This window comes from Trachemys scripta, chromosome 1 (genome assembly GCF_013100865.1).
Source record: "Trachemys scripta elegans isolate TJP31775 chromosome 1, CAS_Tse_1.0, whole genome shotgun sequence".
In the NCBI taxonomy this organism is placed as follows: domain Eukaryota; kingdom Metazoa; phylum Chordata; order Testudines; family Emydidae; genus Trachemys; species Trachemys scripta.
The window spans coordinates 162520029-162543283 of NC_048298.1; the positions used below are offsets into that span (position 1 = coordinate 162520029).

Here is a 23255-nt window from a genome sequence, read left to right on the forward strand (position 1 = left end):
GCAATAGTTTAGATAGTATTGATAAGCATAGTATCTCCTCTCTTGTAACGTGTGTGTGTGTGCGCGCACGCGCAAATTAATCTTCCAAATACAAGCGTTACAATTATTAATTAAAATCAGTTTCTTTCCCGTATCTTACAAAAGGACTGACCTAAATTTGGAACTATGCCCAAACCTAACCTATAAACCAAACCCAAACTTTTAAGAAGAAATAAAAATTCCACTCCCTTGATGATCAATCTGGCTTCCTTACCACTGGGGCATGTTGCCTCTGTTTAAATCTCATACATGGGAGAGAAGTCAGAGTGGGGAATGTAGAGGTAGAAAAGCTCCTGACTTTGCACTGTTCTGTGGTTAGAGATTGTTTGTTCATTTTAAGGATTTAAGCTTCACAAAAGGAAGTTAGCCAGAGATTGACATTTTGGGATTTGTTTGTGTTTATGGTTGGCTAAGAACCCTAGAAACCTGTAAAATAAATTAGAAACCCTCCCTTAGAGAGCTTTAATTTTGCTTCCCTGACTACCTGTGTAGTTTTTCTCCAGCTGGAGAGTAGCTAATCTTAACTACTGTATTTTATTTCCATTAGGCTTTTGAAATGCGCTAATCAATAATTAGTGCACTGAGATAGCAAATTGGGACACAGCAACATTAAATCAGATCAGAGTTCTAGTTAAATTACTTTGTACCATAAATTGTTCTTTAAGAGGCCTGATTATAATAGTAATCCATTTGCATTTAATTGTGGTGTGTTGTCTCACTCTTCCATTCCAATCCTGTAGGGATTCACCTTTAAAGCAACTCTTTAAAGTTTGCCTCGTGGCATTTTTATGTAACTGTTTCCTAAAAAGGGAGGGGTCTGGGATTCTGGGGAGGGGTCAAGGGTTTCAGCTTCCCAGTTGTGTGACTCCCAGAGATGTAAAAGGAAGGGAATGCTGGTCAGACTCTCCATCCTGCTCCTTTGGCACCACTGGTTCTTGTCCAGGCACCCCCGCACCAGTGCAAAACTCCATTTTCTCTCTCAGATAGGTACAGGGTGCTTCAAGTATCCTCAGTTATTAGCGTTCACCTTGGTGATGCAAAGTGGCTGTAAACACTGTCATTCTGCTTTGGTAGCGTCTAACAGCCATTGGTCGCTGGTTTAAGTGACTAAACGTGGTGAAGGGGACAATGGATAATCCAGTCTCCTGATGCCTATGAAAGCAGAATGCCATGGAGATCAGCTCCTCCTGCTCCTGGCCACTGAGGATATGTCCACACTGCAGTTAGACACCCACAGCTGGCCGGCATCAGCTGACTCAGGCTCGCAGGACTCAGGCCAAGATGATGTTTAATTGTGGTGTAGATGTTCCCACTGTGAGGGAGGAGGGTCCCCCAAATATGTATACTGCAATTACAGCCCCTTACCTTGACTTCTGTGACCCCAAGTCAGCTGTCTCAGACCACCTGCAGATTTTTAATTGCAGTGTAGACATATCCTGAAAGGATACTCAAGCCGCACATTGCCTCCTTGGGTGGGCTTCAATGATGCAGCAAAGCTGGCACTCCCACCTTCCTTTTCTGCCAGATCAGAGTTCTTTCCATTTGGAGAAGAATCATCTGGCGCTTGTTTTATTTGTTTTCTTATAAAACTATGGCCTTCGTGCATACTTGTAAAGCATGAACATAATGGCCATACTGGGTCAGACCTAAGATCCATATAACCCAGTATCCTGTCTTCTGACAGTGGCCAAAGCCAGGTGCCCCAGAGGGAATGAACAGAACAGGTAATCAATGGATCCACCACCTGTTACCCATTCCCAGCTTCTGGCAAACAGAGGCTAGGGACACCATCCCTGACCATCTTGGCTAATAGCCATTGATGGACCTATCTTCCATGAACTTATAGAGTTATTTTGTTAATTCTGTTATAATCTTGACCCTCACAACATCCTCTGGCAAGGAGTTCCACAGGTTGAGTGTGTGTTGCATGAACAAATACTTCCTTTTGTTTGTTTTAAACCTACTACCTATTAATTTCATTTGGTGACCCCAAGTTCTTGTGTTATGAGAAGGAATAAATAATACTTACTTATTTACTTTCTCCACACCAGTCATGATTTTATAGACCTCTCTTATATTCACCCTTGTCTTCTCTTTTCCAAGCTGAAAAGACCCAGTCTTATTAATTGTTCCTCATATGGAAGCCATTCCATATCCCTAATCATTTTTGTTGCCTTTTTCTGAAGCTTTTCCAATTCCAATATATCTTTTTTGAGATGGGGAGACCACATCTGCACACAGTATTCAAAATGTGCGCATACTAGGCATTTATATAGAGGCAATGTGATATTTTCTGTCTTAATATCTATCCCCTTCTTAGTGATTCCCATTCTGTTCACTTTTTTTTTTTTTTTTTTTTTTTTTTTTTTTACTGCTGCTGCACATTGAGTAGATGTCTTCAGAGAACTATCCACAATGATTCAAGTTCTCTTTCTTGAGTGGTAACAGCTAATGTAGACCCCATCATTTTATATGTATAGTTGGGACTATGCTTTCCAATGTGCATTACTTTGCATTTATCAGCATTGAATTTCATCTGCCATTTTGTTGCCCAGTTACTCAGTTTTGTGAGATCCTTTTGTAGCTCTCTGCAGTCTGCTTGGGACTTAACTATCTTGAATAGTTGTGTATCATCTGCAAATTTTGCCACCTCACTGTTTACCCCTTTTTCCAGATCATTTATGGATATCCTGAATAGGACTAGTCCCAGTACAGACCCCTGGGAGACACCACTATTTACCTCTCTCCATTCTGAAAACTGACCATTTATTCTTACCTTTTATTTTCTATATTTTAACCCACTACCAATCCATGGGAGGATCTTCCCTCTTATCCCATGACTGCTTACTTTGTTTAAGAGACTTTGGTGAGGGCCTTGTTAAAGGCTTTCTGAAAATCTAAGTACACTATATCCACTGGATCTCCCTTGTCCACATGCTTGTTGACCCCCTCAAAGAAATCTAGTAGATTGGTGAGGCATGATTTCCCTTTACAAAAACCATGTTGACTCTTCCCCAACAAATTATGTTTATCTTTGTGTCTGACAATTTTGTTCTTTATAGTTTCAACCAGTTTGCCCAGTACTGAAGTCAGGTTTACCGGCCTGTAATTGTCAGGATCACTTCTGGAGCCCTTTTTAAATATTGGCGTCACATTGGCTATCCTCCAGTCATTTGGTAGAGAAGTTGATTTAAATGATAGGTTACAAACTACAGTTCGTAGTTCTGCAATTTCACATTTGAGTTCCTTCAGAACTCTTGGATGAATACAATTTGGTCCTGGTGACTTATTACTGTTTAGTTTATCAGTTTGTTCCAAAACCTCCTCTAATGACACCTCAATCTGTGACAGTTCCTCAGATTTGTCACCTAAAAAGAATGGCTCAGGTATGGGAATTTCCCTCACATCCTCAGCTATTAAGACCAATGCAAAGAATTCATTTAGCTTCTCTGCAATGGTCTTAACATCTTTGAGTGCTCCTTTAGCATCTCGATCGTCCAGTGGCCCCACTGGTTGTTTAGCAGGCTTCCTGCTTCTGATGTACTTAAAAAAAATTGCTATTACTTTTTGAGTCTTTGGCTAGCTGTTCTTCAAATTCCTTTTTTGGCCTTCCTAATTATATTTTTACATGTCATTTGCCAGAGTTTATGCTCCTTTCTATTTTCCTCTCTAGGATTTAATTTCCACTTTTTAAAGGATGCCTTTTTGCCTCTCACTGCTTCTTTTACTTTGTTTAGCCATGATGGCACTTTTTTGGTTCTCTTACTATGTTTTTTAATTTGGGGTATACATTTAAGTTGAGACTCTATTATGATTTCTTTAAAAAGTTTCCATGTAGCTTGCAGGAATTTCCCTTTTGACACTGTACCTTTTAATTTCTGTTTAACTTCCTCATTTTTGTGTAGTCCCCCTTTCTGAAAGGCCCCTGCTCCTGCTTAGAAGCCTATGCCATTATTTTCTTTTTCACTGTAAAACAATAAATGGTCATAGAAAAAGCTAGATTTCAATACGGAGAAGCGTCATGTACCAAAACACTGTAAAACAATTAATCCTCTTCCTCAAAAAAGACTATATAAAATAATTTGTTTAGCTATCTTGATGCATGAACAGAAGCAGACTATACTGTAAACTATAAGGCCAGGATTTATTACCAAACTTTAATTCCCCAAGGCAAGTCTAGTAGAGGCTAAAAGAAGTGAAAGATAAGGTTCTGGAGGGAAGAAGTCTCTGAGTATATTGCTTTTGGAGGCAGCAGCCATTATTATGTAATTCCCAGAGCAGATTTGCCATCAACCTCACCCTTCCTGTCAGCTTAGAGGTTAGATGCTGCAGTAGAAGCCTACATTAAATAACATTGGGGAAAAGGGAGGGAAAGAGAAAAATGAAGACTTGGAAAGAGTTCTATAAAATGAAGTTGTAAAGCACATGTTGTAAATCCATCTAATCTGGCCTCACTAGTCAGAAAGTCATCTTTGGGGAAAAGAGGCCACATGCCATTGCTAAATTTAATGGTTCCCTTTCTTATTTATCTGCAGCAAGAGAGGCAACAACATTAAAGCTCATAACTAATACTCTCTCTTTTCCCTTCACACACAACATGCACTTGCACTCTTATTTATTGGAGGCGCGCTCCTTTCCCAGTAGGAGAAAGACAGCATTTCAGTACCTTTTGTAGGGATTTTACGGATTGTTAAGGCAGCAATTTTTTTTCTCTGAACCAAAAAACAGATTGGGCATTTAAAAATTGAGCTGGAAATAAATGCCACAATCAAGTATCATAGTTGTCCCATCATCCAGGGGGTTCAAGATTAGGCTAAGGACAAACTACCATAGTTGCCATTGTAGAGCCAACATTTACCCAGAGACACCATAGTTATCTTCTGCTCAAAGAATAGATTGTTTAAAATGACAACCATTGTAAATATTCTGCCCATTTAGTGACAAGGGTCATATGTCTAATGATCTGGAGTACAAAAATAATTTAGTAATTAATACGTACAACAACAAAAATTCAAAGTGATACGGAGTCTTAAGGGGAGCCAATGTAAAGATTTTAAATCCGTAGTTGTGTTGAAACAATTGTATAAAAATGTGTGCTGAGCATTCTGCAGTAGCTGTGTTCTAGAGACAAGTGCTTTAGGGATGGGGGCAGAAGGAAGGGTAAATGGTTATGTCATATCCTCTACTTATTACTGCTTTAAATGAGAAAGGGGGAGGGGAACAGTTGAGGCTACTGGGCAACTGTTGGTATTTTGTTTCCAATCTGAGCACTACTAGAGATAACACAGCCTGTTACTGTAAAAGAAAAAATACACATCCCTAGTCTGTTCTGATGGTATAATACACAAGCATATAATACTTGAAGATGCACTTGGCGCTATTGTCAAACAGTATCATTCAGCAGTGTTTAAAATGAACTAAAATAATTTCTATTATGTTCTATGAAATTACTTAGTATCCATTATATGGAGTCCTGTTCACTAAAGAAGAAGTTGACAGCTGACATAATTCAATGACAATAATACAAATCGGAGTGCCGGCCACATAATGAAGAAAACATGAATTATATGTCTGTGTAATACCTAGTTGCAATGTGATTCTTGAGGAATTTGTGTAAAGTGCTTAGTACAATGCTTAGTAAAATAATAACAACATACACTATAGCAAAGAGAAGTTCTATAGGTTGACTGCAATACTTCATTTAAGTAGGATTTTGCAAGACAAATCTGTAGTTGAACATAACCATTTCCCAAAGCATTAGATCAGAAGCATAAATTCAGGACCAGGCAGACATTAGATATATCCTCAACTGATGACAAAAGTTTATTTGGTAAAGCTATTAAAGCCTGTTTAAAAATTTGATGGAACTGCACAAATTCACTGTAATCTGATTTGTTACCAGTGCTGATAAACACCCTCAGCAGCCAGGTGGGAATCATATCAAAAGCACATTGAATATCTAAGCCCTGGGAATTGGAACTAAGCCCTGGATAACATCCACTGTATCATTCAGATGTATGATAGAGAGTGTTTTATGTCTCCTTAAGACACATAAATGAAGCAAGGCACGTGGGAAAGTTGCCAGAGGATTGTGTTGACTCCCAGGTGCACATAGAGATTTACAAATGCATAAGACTTGGGGCGTCGGGGAGGGGGTCAAGTTCTTACCTTGTGTAACTTCATTAACTCAGTTGAATTGCTCAAGGGATGACTTGGCCCAAGGTGTCTATCCTGGTCAGCTTAAGTCAGACAGACAAGTATGATATGTGGGAGAAACAGCAGTTCAAAGATAGCAAGGGAATAAAATTGGCATGGAAATCAATGCAAAAGAAGTGATTAAGAAAAGATTTTGAAGAGGAAGGATGTTTAGCTTACAGGAAAAGAGAGACTGTTCCAAGTGTGGGGGCAGCATGAAACGAGATGTACAGCCAAGTGTGGGAAGGGAAAAGGGGAGCAGTTACAGAAGAGGATTTGGGAGGAACATATGGAATGAGAGGGAAAGAAGGGTGAAATTAGAGACAAAATGTAGACAGATGTGAAACTGTGAAGAGACTGGATGTTGGGGATTAGAAGCTTGAACTTGAGGCAGTACAACAGAAAGTTAATAAAGGGATTCAAGGATGGGGAGACATAGTTGGAATGTCAGAAAAGCAAGATGAATTTTATCATATGCATTTCAGTTATATTAGAATGTGGCAAATATAAAGAGGTTATATTTTAAGAAAAGTCCTTATCTAGACACTGTCCAGATATTTAGGAGTACGGAGTAGAGGAAAGGATGATATTTTGTGATTTTTAGAGGGAGACCTGGAGGTGTTGCAGATGAGTCTGAGATTTTGAACCTGGATTCCCAGGGAAGTGGTGGAGGTAGAACAGTCAGCAATGATAATGAAGGGTGGGAGTCTAAAGATTTTGGGAGAAAAGTTCAGTTATAGACACATTGAACCAAATACTGAAGCAAATGTATGTAGCTATAAGGAGCAAGTTACCCCTAGGTGGCCACATGAATTCTCTGCGCCTGGCCAACAGGGGATGTTTGAGTATGTTGGGATGGAGGGGTGGGGTCAGACTAACCTGCATCTGTTCTGTGAGTGGAGAACTGATGAATATGAGTACTTGACACTGATCCTTGGCCAGGCCTAGGTGACTCCAATATTAGATGTTTAGTAGTTATAAAAACCCTAAAACAATAAGAATTCTTGTAAGGATCCACAAGACTAGAATCCAGGTGTGGGGCAGCTGACATTCTCACATCATCACTGGGAGGCCATGCAGAGCGACATTCAAAGAGCACTGTGGAGATTAGGCACTTCAGGGAGTACCGCCCAAAAGGTCCTGAGTGACAGCACCCTTTGGCCTTCTGATTGGCCCATGATCACTATTTACCCATGGAGAGTGCTCCAGGAAGTTGTTTGGGCAGCTATGCAGGGTTCTGTAACTCCAGACTTCACGTCACTTGCTGATTTCCAATTTCTGACCCCAGCCTGATGCTAACCCTGACTCTTGCCTCATGATTCCAGCCTGGTAGCCATCTCTGACCCTGGCCTAACTCTGACCTTGACTCTTGCCTATTGATCCTGGCTTTAAGCCATTACTCTGCTCCCTGACTACTGACTTGTGACTGATACTAGTCCAGCTGTGGCTGATAGGTCAGACCACCTATACCTGTGTGGCTGCAACAGGGGAAGGACAGAATAGGTTCCTTAATTATTTCAGGGAGAGGATTTGGAGTCAGTGAGAAGATCACTTTTTATCTCTCTGCTAATAATTGCCAAGTGGAGATTTTTAGCACAATAGGCCCCAATCATTGAGTTTTCATCTGGGTGATTCTCCCTGATGCAATGTGGCCCCTTTCAGAAGGAACCTTCTCCCCACTTATGGAGTGTCAGTGTATCTCTGTGACGTTGCACTCTATATGATTTTATGAAAATATGCTAATGAGTGTGAATATAATGTAACTGGACTATGCTTCATGCAAAAGGTCTCTTGTAAGGTATAATTACAAAGCTTATAATCTACTGAGTGTGGTCATCCAATTTGTATAAATGTATCATTCTTGTAGCTGAAACTAGAAATATGAAATATAATTCTGAGGTCCTATTGTAATTATGCAAAGTTTGGGCCATTAATCATAGAATCATAGACTATCAGGGTTGTAAGGGACCTCAGGAGGTCATCTAGTCCAACCCCCTGCTCAAAGCAGGACCAATTCCCAACTAAATCATCCCAACCAGGGCTTTGTCAAACCTGACCTTAAAAACCTCTAAGGAAGGAGATTCCACCACCTCCCTAGGTAACCCATTCCAGTGCTTCACCACCCTCCTAGTGAAAAAGTTTTCCCTAATATCCCACCTAAACCTCCCCCACTGCAACTTGAGACCATTACTCCTTGTTCTGTCATCTGGTACCACTGAGAACAGTCTAGCGCCATCCTCTTTGGAACCTCCTTTCAGGTAGTTAATGATGGCTTGGAATCTTGATGGCTCCCATTAACGAGGACAGTTGGTTGTAAATGGCTCTGTTTACTTGCAAGTCTTCCCATATATGTGTGTGCTGGCAAGTGGGTGATGAAATCTTATAGTGACATGAACTGGAATCCATCTTTAACCTGGTACTTTTCCATTTAGAAGGAGGGGTGGGAATCTAGAGAGGGACAAAGGATTCCCGCCTTGTGCAAAAGATGTATAAGGGGGTGGAACAGAACAAAGGGGGCGGCAGTCATGAGAAATCCCCTAGCTACTACCTGAGCGGGAACAAAGACTGTACCAGCCCAGGGGAAAGGATTGGGCCCAGCTTAGAAAGGAGTCTAGTCTGTGAAAGAAGCTGATTGGAACATCTCTGAGGGTGAGGTTTCATCTGTAATCAGTTTCTTACTGTATTAGGCTTAGACTTGCATGTTTTTGTTTTATTTTGCTTGGTAATTTGCTTTGTTCTATCTGTTATTACTTGGAACCACTTAAATCCTACTTTTTATATTTAATACAATCACTTTTTGTTTATTAATTAACCTAGAGTAAGTAAGTAATTCCTAGGGGAGCAAACAGCTGTGCATATCTCTCTATCAATGTTATAGAGGGTGGACAATTTATGAGCTTACCCTCTATAAGCTTTATACAGAGTAAAATGGATTTATTTGGTGTTTGGATCCCATTGGGAACTGAGTGTCTGGGTGCTGGAGACAGGAGCACTTCTCAAGATGTTTTCAGTTAAGCCTGCAGCTTTTGGGGGATGTGGTTCAGACCTGGGTCTGTGTTTGCAGCAGGCTAGCGTGTCTGGCTCAATAAGACAGGGTACTGAAGTCCCAAGCTACCAGGGAAAACGGGCTCAGAGGTAGTCTCAGGACATCAGGTGGCAATCCCAAGAGGGTTTCTATGACCCAACCTGTCACAACCTCACTGCATCCTTCCCAATGCCCTGACTGCTAACTGTGGACCAGCCTGACTGTAGATGGCAGTTGGGCTGGGCAGAGAAGAAATCAGTTGACTATGTAGGTGCAACATGACTCTTTGGGGGATCAGCATTGACTTCTGTGATAGCAGAGCTGAGAGCATGTACGCTGCCCAGTATTGAAGCAGCTGGGACAGTTACAGAATATCCAGGAGGAAAAAGTAATTATGAAACTTATTGGTTCTCAGAGTTAATGTTTATCACATTCCAGTCATTTTGTTCCCAAAGCACATTGTAAAGTTGTAGACATTAAAGAGCAAAACTAGTACAAACAACTGGCTTAAATGGAGGGTCTATAAACCTCTGCTTTGTTTGGAGACTTACAGCTGAAAGCTTTACAAATCTGATCGTGTGTCCACCCTGTGTGTCTTTTTTTTTACCTAAAAGTACACATCTCGGAGTTTCGGTGCTTATGAGGATTGATTACAGAGGGATGTTGAAAGTTAGACTCCAAAGCATTTTCAATAGCTCCAAAATAAAGATCAGAAATAACACATACATGTGTCTTCGCTACAGTGTTAAGGGAGGGTTACAAATGGTGAATGCACTCAACTTGTATAAAATCAGCTGTATTGACTTATACAGGGCTCCTAATCATTTGGCACTTGAGGGGGCAAATGTAGTACTATTTTTTAAAATACTAAATGATTTGCACCAATAGCTACTAGGGTATGTTAAAAAATAGTTAAGAGGCCAGTAGAAAGAGTTGCATTTTTATGACTTATTCCCAGCAAAATTAAAACAAGAGTACCCACTCTGCTGAAATTACTGATTAGTACTATATGTGCTCCAAGCCTTCAGACTGCATTTAGCTATTTTTACAATACAAAGGGATATTGCATACAAAGCTAAAGTGAGTGGAGTAAGAGCAGATATACAGCATGTCATTTCCATTGGGTCTGAGGGGTTTTGGGTGGGGGGACAGGAGGAGGGACTTTGTTCTATATTGTTTCATTTATATTGCAAAAATTGATTTTAGGTTTTTGGGAATTTGAAGGGAAGGGGCACTGGGGACTGAAGGTTGGGGAGACAAGGGAATTGTTGGATTAGAAGGGGGTTTGATGGAGGAGGGGGAGGTAGAAAAGGAAAAGGAAGGTGACCCACATAAAGGACAGCAAGAGAGAGAGGTTGGAGAGCTGAAGGGCTGCAGTATAGGAGGGGGCAAGAAGGAGGAGAACCAACTAACAATAGAAATACAAGCAAGTGATAACAGTGGATTTTCACTGGGAGTTTTTCCTGGATTGGGAGTGCAGGATTGGAACCTAAATCTATAAACAATTTTTAAATGCAAACTGCCGTTTATGTAAATAGTGTTAAATCCATCAAAACTAGAAATGTTCCTTGAACTTACACTGTGTACTATCTTACTTGCAGAAGCATGATGGACACTTCACAGTCATCCAGCTGGTTGGCATGCTTCGTGGAATCGCATCTGGCATGAAGTATCTCTCAGATATGGGCTATGTACATCGTGATCTGGCAGCCCGTAATATTTTAGTCAACAGTAACCTCATGTGTAAAGTCTCTGATTTTGGTCTGTCACGAGTGTTAGAGGATGACCCTGAAGCTGCTTACACCACAAGTGTGAGTGTCTCTTATCTAATTTGAACAGTTTATTAAGTTGTGTAAACTGCATTTGTTTTATTCCTGTTTCAACCGCATTTGCGCCTCAGACATAGTAGTCTGGATTGACTGTTTTGTTTCATTAATAGTGTGTGAGGTTTGGATAACTGGGCTGCTTTTTAAAAATGTAATCTTCATTGAAGGTTTTTAAGTAATGCTTAAGCCGCCAGTTTTCTTATCAACCAGCGTTTTTCTCTTCTCTCTCTCCACTCCCTTTTTCCCCACTGTAGCAGAGTGGTCTATCCAGTCAGCAGGCTTAGTGGTCAGGGCCTGCTGCTCTAGTCTCTCTCTCAGTTCAGTGTGTGAGGGACCCCCTGAACAGGGTTCAGCTGGGTCAGCTTTCTTGTCAGTAGCACCCTAGTCCTGCCTGTCCTAGGACTAGGCATAGGGGAATCTGTAGGTGGTAGAGTAGCCCAGGTCCTCCCATTCCACCAGGTCCCAGGCTAGGGCCCTGAAAGTGTGACAGCACCGCCTGACCTACACTTGGCCCACCTCCTGTTCACCTTCCCCAGCCACTTCCTACCCCACCCAATGTCTCAGTTTGGGGCACGGCTGCGGTTTGATAATAGTCCTTGTTCCAAACCCCCAGAGTCTTGGACCTGATGCAGGCAACCCTCTGGTGCCCGGCACATAGTTCTCCCTATATCTGGAGGGTGTGGGGGGAACCTCACAGCAGGGCCGCCTCAGTAAGCACTCCTTCACCTCCTGGAAATGGTTTCTCTCCACCCCCACTACCTGGGCTGTAGGAGCTCTCTTTATACTTCTCCTTTCCCCAGGAACATGCTTGCCAGTGCCTGAGGGGCGGAGCCTTCCTGGCCCAGTACTGCTCCAGCTTTTTTCTTGCCTTGACCTTAGTGATAGGTTTGTAAACCCCATCACACTCACCCACAACCCCGGCATAAATTTGCAAAGACATGCCTTTTTAAAAAGTGAACAAAAATTCTTACTGATTCCTTTGAACCACATGAAACATTTGGTCATTGTTTTCCATGTAACACATAATTGGATCATATGCAAGTCTTTATACTGTGTTTGTGATCACCTTTATTAAGCACTCGGACATTTAGCAATTTCATATGGACTAGCTTGTTTTTGAACTATATGGTAGTATAGCAATATGTTGACTTACTCAGTCCCCTTAAAACCCTTAACAAGCTTGCTAGTTTATAATTTTTCTTCACAGGTTATTCCCTCAGTATCAAATTAATAAAAATATCTTGTGTTAACTACTTGTGGCCATTTTAAAATTAGAGACATGGGATAACTTACTATGCTGTTAACGTTATGGATCCATCTACTCAAACATGAATCACAGTTTAGCTTTTTTAACATATTTTTTCAGCTGTTAACTTTGTTTTGTTCATTGGAAAGTTTGCCAGCATCTTCTTAATGGCATTTTTACACATTGCTGTGATGAAGACATGCAGTGTTGAGGAAGATTAAGTTGATCTTGTACCTTTTTTGACCGATATTGGCATCCAATGATCCATTGATATTATCTAAAATCTTCTGAAAAGTATCTTACGAGAGATCTGAGCTCATAGGTACTCAGGAGTCTGGAACTCCCCTTCAGTGGGAATTCCATGAGTGGAAGAGCTGAAGGATCAACACCCACCCACCCCCCACATTTATACTTCAAATATCTAATTATGTTGCTCAAGTTTACCATCTGAAAGGGAACTGACCTTGTTTTCAAGGTTGAAGCCTCTTCACATTAATACTGAAGTGCATTATGCTATAAAAGTAAACGTTGGCTATAATGAAGAATACTTTTTTTAAAATTCTCGAACCTGGAGAACACTGTTCAAACTTGACTTATACAACATATAAGATATACAGGATGTGCAATATGAGGGGAATAAGAAATTGAGTATGTTGGTGTGTCAACAGAAGTTCCATGCTGAATGACAGTCTTTTCGGTACAATAAAATTTTAAGTCCCATTTTATAATGATTACTATATTAAGAATCTTAACTAAATATATGCTCATTTCAAATAATGTTAATCTGCAACATAGAAATTAAAATGATTACACAAATACACAGCATATTCTAATTAATAGACTATCCTTCCAGAATGCCCATAGACTTATGGGTTCCCATCATAAGGATCAGAGACAAAATGACAGGTTTCAGAGTGGTAGCTGTGTTTTGCTGATATAGACCTCATAGTCTGTATCAGCAAAAACAATGAGGAGTCCTTCTGGCACCTTAGAGACTAACAAATTTATTTGGGCATAAGCTTTCGTGAGCTAGAGCCCACTTCATCAGATGCATCTAGCCCACCAAAACTTATGCCCAAATACATCTGTTAGTCTCTAAGGTGTCACAAGGATTCCTCATTGTTTTTGCAGAGACAAAATGGCTACTCGACCTATTCCTTAACATAGTTTCAGTTTAAGAAGTGGTTTGCAGCCACAGTGTGGAACTGATCTAGTGTATTGTAATGACTATTCTGTTTGTCCTGCTGAATTCACCGCAGCGACCATAATAGGCCTAGGGTTTTGTAAAACAACAGGTTTGTATGTCTATTTGGTTTTAAACCAAAGAATGTTTTTTGAAATTCTACATGCTGACATTCTTTCAAAATGTTGCTGGCATTTACTGAAAGCGTTTCAGCACACTGAAAAAAATTAAAAGAAAGTCAGATATATCCAGTCTCAAAGTTCTTGTAATACACCACTTCCAGCATTAATATTCTATACACAAAAGACTCATGAAACTTTGTAGTTTATTCCATTGTAAATGTGCTTCTCTTGTTTATTTCTTAAACCCTTCCACTGAATATTGCAGGGGATCTCAAACTGGGGGTTGCGACCCCTCAGGGAATCGTGAGGTTATTATCTGGGGGGTCACGAGCCGTCAGCCTCCACCCCAAACCCCACTTCACCTCCAGCATTTATAATGACGCTAAATATAAAAGAGTGTTTTTAATTTATAAGGGAGGGTCGCACTCAGAGGCTTGCTGTGTGAAAGGGGTCACCACTAGAAAAGTTTGAGAACCACTGGAAGATAGTGATGGCTGGAGGAACAGATGCAGGATTACTTACTGCTTTTATTCTTAAGGCAAGTTATTACTGGTTAAAACCACTGGGAAATAGTAGACCATTTAACCAAAAATAGGAATTTTCCCCTATTCAGTGTAAAAAAATCATAGAACCTTAGAAAGTTTTCAACTGCTTTATCTATTCAATAGATTTTAACAGATATAACTATTGAGCAATTGTTCCATATGTTTCATAGAGCTTTGATTTTATTATATGCCTGCCTTTTTGGTTGTAGTATTGTAGTTTTGCAATAATGAGGAAAATCATTGTAAAATCATGACATGCTTTAGACTACAGCACATATGTCAGATATTTTTATGTCTGTTTGGTCAATCATTCACACTGGGTAGAGAGTTGAACAATGATAGCCTTTATCCACAAAGGCAGCTATCCTATACTTAATAGTGCTAAAGCACAGCATAATACACAAAGCCTTTTGCTTGAAAACTGTCCAAACAGCATTATAAATGGACTTGACATGCCTTCTGCATCACTCTTTCCTGCATTTGAGCTCTTTTTTGAGACTAGAACTGAAGAGGAGAGATCGCTGCATGTCAGACTTCATTAATTGAGGATACCCACAAAATGGCTTTGTGAACCTCTAAACATAAAAGTTGGGTTCACAAAACTAGTTTGGATTCATGAACCCTTTTACCTATAATTTAAAGTCATGTGATTTCCTTCTTCTCCCCCTCCCCTTGGAGATTTTCCTCCCCTTCTTTGTTATTTGGTAATCGGATCACTGGTTGCTTGGTTTTAATACCTAGAGTCATGGCTGTATCCTTAAAGAACAGAAAGGTTAATAATTCAGTTTGGGACATATGATCAGCATACAGAAAGGAAGGGTATGTATATCCTAAGAGTCAAATCAAAAGCTAATCTCCGTGATCCCAATTCTCCTTCTTCCCAGGAGACACAAGGTAGAAGAACCTACATTCGTTACTGGGAATAATGGTTTCAGCCATAGATTGATGATAAAAAAAAAAAGTGGCAATATGCCACTAGAGAATGTGACTGTAGCCCAGGAAGCCTTGAGCTCCCTCTCTATTGTCAATACAGTTGAATTGCAGCATTCACCTGACAACTATAGCAAAATTTACCTTCATAATGTGTTCTCCTCAGCCACACAAGCTGGTATCAGTTTCCTAAAGGCTTTGACTCCAGATGAAGCAGAGAATAATATCAGCATCCTGGAACTTTGATTAGTGAGGCTGGCCCTGAAAGCCCTTCAATGAATCTTCTGGAAATAAAACATTTTTCTCTGACCAGACAACTTAACCATGATATCATATGTAAATCAGCAGGGGCCACAATACGACTATTCTACACCAAGATCTTATACAGCTATTCCACTTGGCAGTTATTTACATCCAATCCATCAGGACACTGCACATAATAGAGGTGACATGCACAAAATCTAATGAGTTCATTAGGACTCTCTTGAAATTGTCGGTCCTTAAGCAGGTCTTAAAGTTAACGCAAGGGAAGATCCCAAGGTGGACTCTCTCACATCTGTGTCCAAACATTTTACAGAATGCATTTTCTCTGATCCCCCTTTCTTCCTTGGGTAATGAAGAAGATAAAACCAGGACACAAAGTCACCTTATAGCACCTTACTGGCGAAGACATAATTCGTTTTCTGACCTAGTTAAGATGTCAGGAGGAAACTAATTTTTTTCCAAATGGCCAAGACCTCATTCACTCAGGAGATGATACCTCGCAAAAACTTGACAAACCTGATCTTAGCAGTGTGGTTCTTAAGTAAAAAATTATAAGCCCATTATGTTACTCACCAAAAGTCATAAATATTCTCTTGTAAGCCAGGAAAATATCCATTAACAGAATCTACTGATGCCTGGGGTAGCTTTTAGGCATCATGCTAACAGAAAGCAAAGAAATCAGTTTCTTCCAGTTGTAAAAAATATGGAACTTCCTTAGGTTGATTTATTCGTACTCACAGTGTTTTGACCTTGAAGTTATGTCCTTCAGCTCTCAACAAATCTGTGGGAGAACTCACAGACAACCTCTCTACTCCAATCCACATGTTACTAGATCTATCAAAGCAGCATAAAATCTATTCAATTCCATGTAATCTTTTTCCACATGCAGGGTAAACCTTGCATTTCAGGTGCTAATATACAGACTTTGTGCTCCTACGATATGGGTTGCTTTATTTCCTGTCTATAGAGATGGCCTTTCTAACAGCCAACTATCTGTAGGGTATGCAGGACTCCACAGAAGAGCCTTGTGGCGTATTCCACAATGATATTGTTCTGAGCACCTCTCCTTTATTTATCTCCAAGTACAACACACTCTTTCTGTGTTCACAGGAAATAGTGCTTCCTCCTTTTTTACCCTAATCCCTGTGCCAAAAAGAAAAAAGTGGCACAAGTTAGATATTTGCCTAGCAATCTGAGTCTACCTAAAAAGAACCAAGCCAATCTGAAGCCATAAGACCCTTTTTTTTTTTTTGTAGCTTCTCATCCTTCGTGCAGGAGACAATGGTGCCAAACTCTTGGAAGGTGGAGAAGATACGGTACAAGAGCAGAATTGAAATAAAAGAATATGAAGTTGTCATGTACTATGGCTAGAACAGGCTGCATAGACTAAAGAAATATGAAAAGCAGCAGCTTGGTTAAACATACACCCTTTGACCATGTATTACAAACTGGACTTAAGCTCCTCGGCAGACACAGCCTTTAGCTAGAAAGTATTGCAATCCATTGGGGAATCCTAGATTGCTCTTCTGTTGTTGTCCAATATATATTTTTATTTTCACTCACTAGTGTATGTACTGGATTCTCACTGCTATCACATACTTCTGGTGTGGTTTAGCAGATATCTCTTTACTTTCCCTTGTAAAGATTTTGGCTTACTTCTATGTTTAATTTCTCCTAAAACGTATGTCTGACAATCCATCCCACCCTTGTCTGAGTCTTCCTAATTCAGCTTTTTCTGAAGGAGGTTACCTCTTGGACTGGACTCATCACATTTTTAAAAAAAAGTTGCCAGATTTTGTTATTCTTTTTCTGTTGGCACACACCACCAATTTTTTTCTAGGGTCAGGAGTTATTCCTATTAATATTTTCAGTAGCTTTGGGAAAAATCATTCCAGAGATTCTCCATGGAGAAGTACTTATGCCATGGGACACCACAGAATCTGCCACTATATTGCCTCCCGTCTCTGTGGACAAAGAGACAGGCCTCAGGTGAAAGCAGGCCAGCATTTGGAGAAAGATGAAATTGATAGGCAAACCAACGTTTTTGCCTTCTCTGGTGTATTTAATGACTGGATCAGGCCTGTTTGGATCATTACTGATCCACAAACAGACTATTGCCAAGAAAAGTGTTCACCTCTTTTGGGCTGTAGGCCCTCTGATAAATCTGACATGTGAAAGCAGGCAGCTGTAATTGAAGGAAAGCTGATGCATCCAATGGCTGATGTAAGACAGCTGTTATGGAGAATTGTAGAGTTCCCTGTTTCTAAAATTTAATCTGAAGAAGCTTTATTAGAGTCTCTATGCGTGACTGTTAGTAGAGTGGTAAAAAATACTAGTTTGGGTTTTATTTTGTTTTTTGTATGTCTGGTAGTGGAGTGGAAACTGGAGTTTAGGAACTGGAAAAAATGACAGATGAAGTAGCGAGAAGAAAAGTCTGGAGAAGAAATTACTAAGAAAAGTTGCTGCACTACGAGCTCAAACTGAAACACTAGTTAAGAGACGATATACAGCTAAGAGAGATGGGGCAGCTGGAGAATGCCCATAAGTACGATAGTTTAGGATTAGTAAATTTCCCAAAGGCTTTAGACTGTGAGACTACTGTAAGAGCTCTTGAATAGTTTAAACAGTACAGGAAAAGACAGACATCTCAGAAGATGGCTTTCTGACTTTTGTGAAGCCTTTTTTCCTCCAACCTACTGACAGAACTGAAGGTAAATGTGTTTTTGATATTAGGGTTAGCAGGTGGGGAGAATAAGAGATTTGTCTCTACTTGGTGTAATGGAAGGCAAGACCTACAGCAGGATTCAATTTTGGAGCAGAAAGTGGGAATTAAGACCTAGTAACACCCCATCTACAATATTTGTGTCTCAAATTGATCAGGAACTGATAAGGCAACTTCTGAAAGAACTAAATGGTATGCCTTTTTCCAGGGAGACAAAATTTTAGCTTTTTACTAGAGGTTGCCAAGACAACACCAGATCATAAAAAAAAGACATTTCTAGCATATAAATAGGAACTTTAGTCAATACAGAGGGAGTTTAGGCTCGGTACCTCTGTTTTCAGATACCCCAACGTTGTAGCCCATGGACCAATTTTCTTTAATATATAGAAAAAGTTTATCTGCAATTATGAAGGAACTCTAAGCCCCAGAGAAACATATACATGTGGGAAATGTGTATGTGTAGTGAGAATAGAATTTGTAGTGCCACTGCAGACTAAATTGGTGATTCTGTTAACGGTGAAGCCTTAATAGTTCTGCCTTAAATCTGATTTAGTGAGATAAAAGCTGCTTCAAACTGAATTATATGATATATAAAGAAATGCATTCAAGATTACTCCTGCCTATCTGTTATATTGCTGAATTCAGTCCTTAATATATTTTGTTTTTTTCCCAATGTTATATAGGAATAGGATTATTACCTTGTCCTCACTGTATAATTTGATGGACTTTATGGACCTGATCCTGCTTAAGTCAACCTGAGACACTAAAGTTGAATAAAGTAGCCTGAGCAGAGATACTTCAGAGTTATTAGATTCAGCCGAGGAACAAAACAGATTGATGCCAGCAATTTAGTTAAAGAGTAACCCAGGGCAAAACTTAAGTGAGATCAGAACTGGGCCCCAAATTTATATACTGAAATTAGGTGAATTATGTTGTTTTCATGAATCACACAATGTCTATTTTCTTGTTATGGTACATGGATTATGTTCAGCCTAGTGAGGAAAAAATATATGATAGGTTGTTAAAAAGTATAAAAAAAAAAGTTACCTAGTTAATTCATGCTGACAAGTGCTACTTATCTTATGAACTTTCTAAGTGCTGGGACAAGCAGAATGGCTGGAAAATTTTCTTTAAGAATCAACTTAACAAGAGCAAATAGAGGGAAACAATTACTGGTAACTGTTCAGGCAAAGACAGAGTGAGTAGGTGCCACAAGGGTTTGTATTAACCAGTGTTTGTTTCCCTTATTAACTGCATGAGGAAGGGCACAGTTTCTCAGCTAGCTAATTTTGCAGACACAACGAAAATAAAACATTCTAGTATCACCAATATGTGAAGAATGTACAGAATATTACTAATTATGGATTTGTATTTGGAACTCAGTTCACCTCTGAAGATATGGAAAGTGTTCTGGAATCCCACTGAATACTGTTTTATCTAGATTTTATATTTGATCTTGCTAGCAATCAGCTAAAAAATGAATTCCTGCCTGTGGGGCATCTCAGGGAAAAGCCTAGATCAGGGGTCGGCAACCTTTCAGAAGTGGTGTGCCGAGTCTTCATTTATTTACTCTAATTTAAGGTTTCGCGTGCCAGTGATACATTTTAACGTTTTTAGAAGGTCTCTTTCTGTAAGTCTATAATATATAATTAAACCATTGTGTGTAAAGTAAATAAGGTTTTTAAAATGTTTAAGATGCTTCATTTAAAATTAAATTAAAATGCAGAGTCCCCCAGACTGATGGCCATGACCCTGGCAGTGTGAGTGCCACTGAAAATCAGCTTGTGTGCCGAAGGCGGCACACGTGCCATAGGTTGCCTACACCTGGCCTAGATGAACTTGTGTAATCAGCTAGTCTCTGCATTGCAGAGGTCCTACCTGTATCTTGGGATTGATGAACCCTCCACCTTTTCTCATCCTCTTCTTGGCCAACTGAGCACTATGCAGCAGTGCAACTCCTCACCCTCCCTTGGAAGAGAATATTCTCAGAGTCATCTAGATGGAGGACGTGCTCATATTCAGGTTGTCCCCCCTCACCGTTTCCGACAAGGGGTAGGTTCCTTCCATTTCATGGAGCAGCACTGCTGACGTAGCTCCAAACAGAATGGCGAGCTTCAAGTAGTAATAGGGCTAGTGAGGAGGAGCAGAAATAGCATCCTGGGCTGCTCTTCCTCCCTTCTCCCCATTCCCTACAAATTACTTGGGTGAAGTGCGAGTTTGAACACCCTGTTCCCACCTCTGTCTTTCCCATGGCAGGGGACGGAGGTGCAGGATGTTTGGAGAGTTGCTCCAGGGCAGTATTTCCCAAAGTGCAGGGACTAGATGGAAGGGGTGAGGGTCAGCAGACAGGCCTCAGTTTTTCTGCAGAGTCCCCATTTTCACATTTTTAAAAGTAAATCTGTAGCTATACTGGTTGTGAACAAAATCTTCAAAATGTGATCATAATATAACTAATGCAACAATGTCTGCCTAAGGGCTTGTCTACAAACAGTGGCAATGCGCACTAGAGGGGGGTGATGTCTAAAGTGCACCGACATGTTGTGCAGTAACTGGCCCATGTAGACCCTGCTGGTGCACACGAAAATTCCCTGGTAGACATTAATATAGTGCTGTGCAGCCATGTTGGTGGGCTTTAGAAATCCCACCCCTTTAGTGTGCATGGCTGCACTATGTAGAGAAGTCCTGCATTTGCAAAGAGCCTTAAACAATAGCAGAGAGGAGTGAACTGCTCCATTTGTTTCAATGGGTGCTGACTCTGGTGCCAGTTGTACTTTAAAATGTCAGCAGTATTAACTATTTCACCTCTGAGACCATGTATGAAAGGAAAGGAGTTGCATTCCCAATGTGGTGGGGGGGGCATGGTAGATGTATAAATTAAGATAGGTCTTTTACAACACATGGTGGGATTGTGATGGTGTTCGGGTGGTGGTGAAATCTCATTTGCTTGAGTTTCCAGCCCAACTGGCTCTGCAATCTGCTCTTGGAAAATGAATATAGAGCCCCTCCATGTCACCTCCTTCACCAAGCCACTGTCCTCTTGATTGGTCAGCCCAGTGCAGAGGTAAGTTACATGAGAGTATAGAGCCAATGCTCACTCTGTGCAAGCATAAATAACCTTGGGGCCCAAACAAGTGATATGATTGCAGAAACAGATGGGTTCCTCTCTATCTGTAACATTTAAAGGTGTCACTTCATCCAAAATTGATGAAGTTACATCTTTCAAAGTAGGGGGAGGAAATCTACTCACTGGAATGATGGTTATTTTTTGTTTTGTTACGTGATTTGCAACAGACCATGTGTCATTTATCAAAATGTAAATACTGTAGAACCTCACAGTTACAAACACCTCGGGAATGGAGGTTATTCGTAACTCTGAAAAAAACATTAGGGTTGTTCTTTCAAAAGAACATTGCCTTAATACAGCTTTGAAACTTTACTATGCAGATTAAAAATGCTGCTTTTAACATTTTAATTTGAATGAAACAAGCATAGAAACAATTTCCTTACCTTGTCAAATCTTTTTTTAAACTTTCCCTTTATTTTTTTAGTAGTTTACATTTAATACAGTATTGTACTGTATTAGCTTTTGGGGGGCGGGTCTCTGTTGCTGCCTGATTTTGTACTTCCAGTTCCAAATGAAGTGTGTGCGTAGTCAGTCAGTTTGTACTCTGAGGTTCTATTGTATTTCAATAGATCCCTGTTCTTGAATTCCTTTTTGAGATTTTTTTCCTGCTGAGCTTCTGGATTCATCTAAGGGGTTTTTTGTTTGTTGGTTGGTTGGTTGGTTGGTTGTTTTAGTGTGTTTTTTCCCCCACTTTTTTATTTTATTCCCTGGTAAAAAGGCAAAAAGATAACTAAAGCCAGAAGCACAGCAGGAAGAGATCTTAATCCTGCATCATTAAAGATTGAATTTAGTCTCCAAACTTAATACAATAATTTTTCAGATGCCATTAAATTCCTTTTTTTTCTTATCAAATATATATCTTTTTCAAGGAAACAGTTTTTCCATAATGATTTTGGAAATTTTACACCAGTCTTTTTTTACCTTTTACTCTTGAATTCTAAACCACGATTCCCTTAATTTATCATAATTAATTCAGTCTCCAGCAAGAAGAGTGGACTGAACTGTTCCAATGAATAAGCTACATAGTGTCTATGATGGCAAAAGGGCAGCTGCCTTTAGGAGAGCTGTAAGTTGTCTCTTTCTGCCAACTTGGATTTCAACTCATTTTCTCCTTGCCTCCTGCCAATTTCTTATGTGCAAATATTTTATCACCATACCTAAGTGAAGAGTTAAATTCTATTGTTGCTAAAGTTGGATTTCAGGTTGTGTGTGAGTACAATTGTGAGGAACTGGATATGTGCATTGTGGGGGGTTTTATAATAGAATTGAAAATTAGTTTGTTATGGAGCTGGGCAGTCATAATAGATATTATGGTATTTTGGAGTTAAGAGTGAGATGAAATTGGTCCAGATGTTAATGTGGCTGTAGTGGTGACTTCCCTGATTTGTGGTAATTGTGTTGATTATTTTCTCATGAGCCAGGATCCTGAACTAGATGGACCTTTGGGTCGGATTTACTATGGTAATTCCTATGATTTAAACAACAAGGGTAATTAACTATTGGAACAACTTACCCAGGGCTGTAGTGGTCTCTGTGTTACTTGAAGTTCTTAAATCAAAATTCTGTGTCTTTCTAAAAGAGATGCTCTCGCTCAATGAGAAGGGCTTGATGCAAAAATTACACAATGACATTCCGTGCTCTGTGCTATGCAAGAGGTCAGACTAGATGATCATAAAATGATCCCTTCTGACCTTAAAATCTATGACTTACCAAAAGAAGTGTGTTATTTAATTTTGCCAAGTGCATGTTAATGAAGGTGGTAACTAATGGTGAACACAGGAATTACAATTCAAATGGAAGGATAACATGGAATGCAGTCCAGGAAGAAGAATGTAAGAGTAATTTTGAGAAATGGGTTTGGAGCAGTGAAACCAGGTGAACAAGGACAAGCTTATAAATCTGCAGAAATTACTGATGTTTTATGTTGTACTAGTGAGACTCAATATAGAATATTGTGTGTAACTGTAAACTCCATATTATGGAGAAAGCATGGCAGAAATCAAAAACTGCAGCAGAGAGCAACTGGGCAACCAA

At 39.9% G+C, this 23255-nt stretch overlaps 1 protein-coding gene across 2 annotated transcripts in view; it reads left to right on the forward strand.

The window, feature by feature from the left end:
• Positions 1-23255, forward strand: part of LOC117888172 (ephrin type-A receptor 6-like) — a 385983-nt gene that overhangs the window by 282606 nt on the left and 80122 nt on the right. For both annotated transcript variants that reach the window (XM_034791377.1, XM_034791386.1), the window contains one exon: positions 10861-11070. In XM_034791377.1, the coding sequence (XP_034647268.1) occupies positions 10861-11070 (210 nt within the window). The remainder of the gene's footprint in view (positions 1-10860; positions 11071-23255) is intronic.